Here is a 6893-nt window from a genome sequence, read left to right as displayed (position 1 = left end):
GCGAGACGTACGTAAGGTTGAATCGATTTGCCGGTGTAAAACCGGCTGGGCGTCGGCGGTTGCTGCCAGTAGAAAGAGACGGGACGAAAAAAAGAAGGAAACGCCGAAGGACAGTGGGAACCGCGGGGAGTGCAGCCTGAGCGCTACGCCGCTGCTGAGACGACGGGGGTGCGGAAGGGACGAAGGAGACCCCCCTCGTAAGTGGAAGCGGGACCGCGCGACGAGACGAGACGGAGAGAAAGAGAGAAAGAGAGAGAGACGACGAGCGAGCAACAGGAGCGAGGGAAAGAGATCGAGAAGGACAGGGTGAGAGAGAAGGAGAGAGAGGAACGAGGACCGAGACTCGATCTCTCCGGACTGCCTCTGGCGGGGTGCACGCTCCCCTTTCTGCCCGCCAACGACCGATCTCCTTCGTCAGTGCCGGCGTGGCGCGGACTTCTTACAGGTGCGTTTACAACCTGCCTCACGGTTTTTTTCCGTCCGCTTCGACGTGCTGCCGCGACGAGACTTATCGTTCGCGTGTGTCGCGCGTCTCTTTTCGGTACCTGTCACACGAAAGGAATTTGAAAACCAGATTACTTTTTTTTTAAAAATAGACCTTTATCGGTGACACAAACACGGCGCCGATAACTTCGGAATTTTTATCAGGCGATACGTGAGTGCGTGTCCGATGGGACAAACTACAGGAACTCGCATAGAAGCTACAGAAGTTCGTTCGGGAGCGTATCTCGAGCGCGAATCTACGTCGTTCACGTCGTCAGGTGTAGCCCGAACATTGTACGTATACAAGACAAGAAAATTCCACGGTAGCGGCCAGGATCTCAGGTAAAAGAGGGACAGAGAGAGAAAGAGAAAGAGAAAGAGCGAGAGAGAGAGAGAGAGAGATTCAGAGGGAGGGTGCCCGAGTTCACGTTTACGCACCTGCTCCTCATACCACGTCTAAACCTCTTGCGTGATACAACCTGCGTGGCTCGCTCTCATAGTAGATAGAAAGACACCTCCGATACGTCCCGCGCGTCTCCGCGTCACTCCACCCTCGCCGCTTGCTCTCTCTCGCGCCTACCTGTCGATCTCGCTTTGATAACCGCGAGCCGGCCGGAACCCGCCTTTGTCGCACCAACATCAAGCGCTAGAGCGAGTCCGTACACCTAAAACCGCAGCATCCAGCAGCAGCGCTACTAGCGGCAACCAGACGGAAAGACTTCCAGGCGAGTCCAGCCTGGCGTGCACAAGGTGTGCGCTGGTGTGTTTCGTGCGTGTCGGGTGCTTTACCTGTGTAGGTGCGCGCCTGGGGAAGCCTACCTGAGTCGACACGCCAGCACGCCAGCTCGCTGCCCGCGCACTCTTTTTCGGCTTCGGTTAAAGCTACAAAGTTTGTGTTGCGATTTTGTTTTTCTTCTCAAGAATCTTCGGAAAATTCGTTTCTGGGAAAAAACGGTCTTGGAGGAAGAAAGAGAGAGGGAGAGAGAAGAGCGCGCGGCAACGCGCTCTTCCTTCACGGTTCACCGGCCGAGATCGAAGCAGATCGGAAGTGAAGGAAATCGTTGCTAGCCAAGGTGCTTCGCGTTGCTCCGATAGTTGCCGATAGGTGCTGTGCATGTGTGTGTGTGCGTGTGTGTGTGTATATATATATTTTTTTTTTTTTTACATTTACGCGCGAGAGTATCGAGACAAGAGTGATCACGTGAAGAATTGTTCTTCTGAGGCGAGATCGGTCCTTATCGTGGAAGTGGCTGTGTGTCTTTCGGAGATATACAACGGATGCTTTCGCCGTCGATCTCTGGATCATCGATATACGGGATCGGAGGAGATGCGTTTAGCCGTGGGAAAATTGACGAAGGAAATAACATTGTGAAGTTACTCGCCGTTGGCGTTCCTCCAGGTGAGCGAGACTCGTCGCGCTAAGAGTGTCTCCGCCTCGTCGGGTTTCCTACGGACATTCGCGATTCCAAAATGGCTGCTGCGGCTAGCCATGACCGCTGGGTCCGCGGAAGCCATGTTGGCAGGTGTGCTCGGGCTCTCGAGAGATAACCCGTTCACGTTCGTGAAACGCATGCGGCACCGATACGCCGTGCGGTAGACCGGAATGAGCGCGTTACGATTGAATTATCATTTAAATTGCCGCTCGTCTCTCCCCGGCCATCGAAAAGCGCACCTGTGGAACGATGCACGCGCGATTTCGCACGTAAAAGCGGCTTGCACACGCGTGAGATGCGATTAATAGAAAAAAAAAAAAAAAAAAAAAAGGATCTCGAACACCGTTCGCATTTATTTTCCGCACGATTGCGAAAGTTTTCGTGCGGTGAGCTGAAACAGTGCAGTGGTTCTCTTGAGTTCTGTTGGTTCTATCAGTAAGAGATGCGCGAATGTAAACAAAAAAACAAAAAAAATAATAATAACTTTCGATCGATTATATAAAGTATTTGTCTTGACGACACGCTTGTATACAATAGACTAATAAATACACATGTCAATGACGATTTTGTAATTTTTTACGATTCTTTCTAATACAAGTTTTCGTGGGTGTACATTGAATAGATTCTCAAACGGGGGACGCACGCACATTCATCAGGAGAGATGAATAACTCGCTCCGATTCTCGTATCTGACCTGAACGGTGAAAATAGGGATTTATCTGTCCCGTGCCAATGTAAATGCTGCAGCTTATGCATCGGTTCGATCTGTTCAGGTATTCGTGTTTGATTCTTTTTGTTTATTATTATTTTAAAATTTTTCAAACTTGTGTGTTTACACTTAACAGGTTTAAATTTGTGAAATAAAACATCAAATTTGAAAAATGTTATAAAAATACAAGTTTTTGCAAAATTAAGAAAGAATGGATTATATATTGTTCAAAAATAAACAAAAAAACAAAATTATAAAAAAAAATTTAGAAATATTTATATTGTTTATAAATTTAAACAAGTTTCAAGTAGTATTTAAACGAGTTATTTACAATTTTAATTTCGGATTGTTTACAAAAATAAATTCTATTACCAATCGTATTTACTTTAGTCTTTGATTAACCTTATAAATAAACAAATTCTGTCTCTAGGTGTAACAGCGCGGTATGCCGACCGACATCGTAGTTACGTCGGCCACGGCCTCGGCCACGGTCTCAGAGGAGACGAGCAGAGGTCGGGACTTGGGCCTTGGGCCATCTCCAAGGTCAGGTCCCTCTTCTGCAGCCTCGTCGTCTTCCAGTTCTGGCGCGTCCGCCTCGAGAGGGTTCGATCCGACCGGCACTCTCAGCGCCTATCAGCATCACCGTTTGATGAGCGGTCTTAGCCATGCTCATCACCGGGAATCGTCCGCCTTCGTGCCTGTGGTGCCTTCGAGATTACATCTCCCACCTTATTCAAGCGAAATGCACGCCCATTTGGCCGTACCGCCCCCCTCGTCCTCGTCGTCGTCGAACTCGGAGCACGAGGTCGGCCCGGAGTCCTCGGTGGCCAGGAAGAGTTCTTCGAGTTACGAAATCATGGCTATGATGGACAAGAGGAAGGAACTGGCGAGAGCCTCCCTACTCAACCCCATTATTGCACCTCCTCTCCCACCTCCCGGTTATCCGGTCTTCGTCGGCTCCTTTCCGGGTGGTTCGGCTCTGTATCCGCCGGGTAGCGCATTACCCCATCAGCATTTAGATCGACGGTTACTTCGAGCACCCGGCAGAGCGTCTAGACCGAAGAAACAGTTCATCTGCAAGTTCTGCAGTCGACACTTTACAAAATCGTACAACCTTCTCATTCACGAAAGAACTCACACCGACGAGAGACCGTATTCTTGCGACATTTGCGGAAAAGCGTTTAGAAGACAGGATCATCTTAGGGATCATAGGTACGGGCACATGGGATTCTTGTCGCCAATCCCCTTTAACAAACCGACTTTTTTTTCAGAACTAGTCGCAAAGATGATTATTCTTGTGTGTTTTTTTTTTTCAGGTACATACATAGCAAAGAGAAGCCCTTCAAATGCAACGAGTGCGGCAAAGGTTTTTGTCAGAGTCGCACTCTCGCGGTCCACAAGATCCTCCACATGGAGGAGTCTCCGCACAAGTGTCCCGTCTGTTCGAGAAGCTTCAATCAGCGCAGCAATCTAAAGACGCATTTGTTGACGCACACGGACCACAAGCCCTACGAGTGCACATCATGTGGCAAGGTCTTTCGTCGAAATTGTGATCTCAGGAGACACGCGCTGACACACGCCGTGGGCGATGTTCCTCCTGAGGCGTTGGAGGAGGCTCTACGGGACGAAGACAGTCCGGAGGAGGATTGTCCCGAGGCCGGACCCTCGTCTTCCTCGACGTCGTCGTCCGCGACGTCGTCCGCCGTGCCCTCAGCCGCCTCGAGTTCGTCCGGATATCCTCCTCAGGGATCGTCAGCTCCAACCGCAGCCTCCACCGCCTCGGCGCCGCCTCTGCCCCAGAGACCTCAGCTTCAGATCAGACGAGACCTGCTGCCCGCTGTGAAATCGTCGACCGTGACCAGCGGCAGTTCCGGGGCGCATTCCGTCACCCAGAACCCACCGGCTGCGCTTCCGCCGCCACCGCCGCTCATCGTGTCTTCGTATCGGCGAAGAATCGGCTCGCCAGGTCCTTCCAGAGTGCTTCTGGAGCTTCAGGAGCGCGAACGCGAGAGAGAACGCGAGATGGAGCAGAACAGAGAGCGGGAACAACGCAACAGGGAACAACGCGACAAAGAAGTGGCCAGACTACCGCGCGCTCCAACTCCGCAGCCACCGCCGCCGCCACCGAGACCCGCTCCAGCACGTCAGGGTTTTACCATCGCCGATATAATGGGTCGATAAATAAGTTGTACGTGTGTAGATAGTGTCGTTTTGTTTTTTTTTGTGGGGGGAGGGAAACTCAATTTTCAAAATCGAGTTTTCATAGCCATTTATAAATCCATGTTTTTACTTTACGTCTCATATTATTGTAAGATTCGACTGGGCCGGAGATGTTTGTTAATTAATTCACTGATTTATTTCTTTCCTAAAACAATCAGTGGATTCAATCGAAAGTGCTTTATAGATTGTAAAGATTTTTGTGAAAAAAAAAAAAAATGAAGTCTTATAGAAGAGTAAAAAAAACTGATATTTTTTAAGAAAAAATATATGATGAAAATCTTGTATATTTTTAGACTCAAAGAATTTCGAAGAACTCTCGTAATATATAGTCACAGAGAATTTTTATAAACAAAATATGAATAAAACGAAGTTATTACTTAATTTTTTTGTAATATCGAGAAGTGGGTTCTCGAGAATGAAATAGTGATGATAAAAACGTGGCAGCAAAAATGTGCCTTAATCCGAAGTGAACTTCTTTTTCGTGCCACAGCGAGGAAAAAGAATTTCCTCGTGAGCAAAATCCATTTCGATCACAATGCGACAATAAAGAAAAGAATTCCAGAAGGTATTATCGAAGCAACGGGTCGCTCGCGAGGTAGTATTCAATTTTCGCTGCGTCATCGCGTGCATTTTTCAATATATACTTCAATTCCGCATTCGAGTGAACTTAACGATTTATTTCACTTTGTAACAACAATGGAAAGGAAACGCGCTCAGATCGAAAATTCTCTCACAAGCCACTCTCGTGGCTCGCATCACACCTCAGCAAGTTTTCGTGTTTCTCGTAAAAAAGACAAATATCCTTTCTTCCAAAGCCGGTTTCCGTAAAACCCGTAAAATTTCGATGATTTTGCGTGACAGTCAATTTTCTAATGTGCGCTTAACTAACGGTCGTCACAAAGCTACCAGAGAACGGTTCTTTGTTTTCTCATGGCGGATGGGACAATGCAAATTCGCGCGGTCGGGGGGTGCACAGCAGCGACTTAACCTGCGCCCCCCGCCTGTGGCAGGTGCAGTACAAAAACACTTTTATACCTGCCAGATCCGTGCGCAAAATACCTGCTGTCGCTACCGCATTTTCTCTCCGCTAAGATATTCCGACCCTAGACACAAATGCCATCGGGTTTTTTTTTCTCCTTCTTCCCTCGTTCCTGCTCCTGTTGCGAGAAAGAAGCTCTAACGGTTCCTTTGTGAGACTCAAAGCGTATACGTGCCGACCGACACGGGACGATTTCTTAGGTCTGCGCGTTAGCACATATTTTTTTTTTTTTTTTCAAGAGACAGAGAGAAACATTATATGAATTTTAAAGAAGTGTAATTGGAACACGCGGGGATGAGAATCTCGAAAATTTCGCATTTGCGTCTCTCTAGTTCGTCTTTTAGTGATCGAATCATTTGTTTTTATTCTTTGTTTCTTCCCCGACGGGAGAATATAATTCTCAAAAATATTATATACAAACAATGTGAAAGTCTAGTGTAAAAAACATCTTTTTACAACAAAGAAATTTTCAAACGAAGAATTGTATATGAGACTTTGTGTAATGTTTTGTATGTAACAACCGCAATATATATATATTTACAGTTTTTCCTCGATGTAGATTTTACAAATTGTTTGAAGATGTCTGATCGAGCTCGTGTGTTGAGAAATTTCACATATGCGTAATGGAACTACAAAATTATGTAACGTCATATGAAAATACGCATTTTATTCGAAGTGTAATTATATATAAGTATATGTAAAAGTATAAGTATATATAATTATATAAGAAATCGCACGTGTATAAGTGTATATAGATATACGCAATTGTATGTTGTTGTACGAACAAAAGTGATATTTTTACCTGATTTTTTTTATATGACGTTATATAGTTTTGCACAATATTAAATATACATGTACAATTTTTTAACGCGGGAGCGCACTGTTTGTGTAATATTTATCAATTAGTAAAACGCGATCATAAAGTAATTAGCAAGGATTGTTACAACGTGTCACAAATTTATATGATTATATATATATATATATTATATATATATTATATATATATATAT

The 6893-nt window shown here is 46.1% G+C and overlaps 1 protein-coding gene across 1 annotated transcript; it reads left to right on the top strand.

Moving 5' to 3' along the window:
• Positions 1 to 1549: 1549 nt before the first annotated feature.
• Positions 1550 to 6835, top strand: LOC109862237 (protein bowel-like). Its single transcript, XM_020442228.1, has 4 exons — positions 1550 to 1882; positions 2539 to 2688; positions 3055 to 3836; positions 3941 to 6835. Exons 3-4 carry the CDS (start codon positions 3070 to 3072, stop codon positions 4803 to 4805), a joined length of 1632 nt encoding a protein of 543 aa, XP_020297817.1. The 5' UTR covers positions 1550 to 1882; positions 2539 to 2688; positions 3055 to 3069; the 3' UTR covers positions 4806 to 6835.
• Positions 6836 to 6893: the final 58 nt, after the last annotated feature.

Source organism: Pseudomyrmex gracilis, unplaced genomic scaffold (genome assembly GCF_002006095.1).
Source record: "Pseudomyrmex gracilis isolate BER0280 unplaced genomic scaffold, ASM200609v1 scaffold_9, whole genome shotgun sequence".
In the NCBI taxonomy this organism is placed as follows: Eukaryota; Metazoa; Arthropoda; class Insecta; order Hymenoptera; family Formicidae; genus Pseudomyrmex; species Pseudomyrmex gracilis.
This window is presented reverse-complemented; position numbering and strand designations above follow the sequence as displayed.

What these genes read in the sequence shown, in the direction of transcription:
- LOC109862237 (XM_020442228.1), top strand. Translation starts at nt 3,070, where the DNA reads ATGCCGACCGACATCGTAGTTACGTCGGCCACGGCCTCGGCCACGGTC. An exon ending in GATCATCTTAGGGATCATAG is followed by an intron (nt 3,837 to 3,940) that starts GTACGGGCACAT and finishes TTTTTTTTTCAG; the next exon opens with GTACATACATAGCAAAGAGA.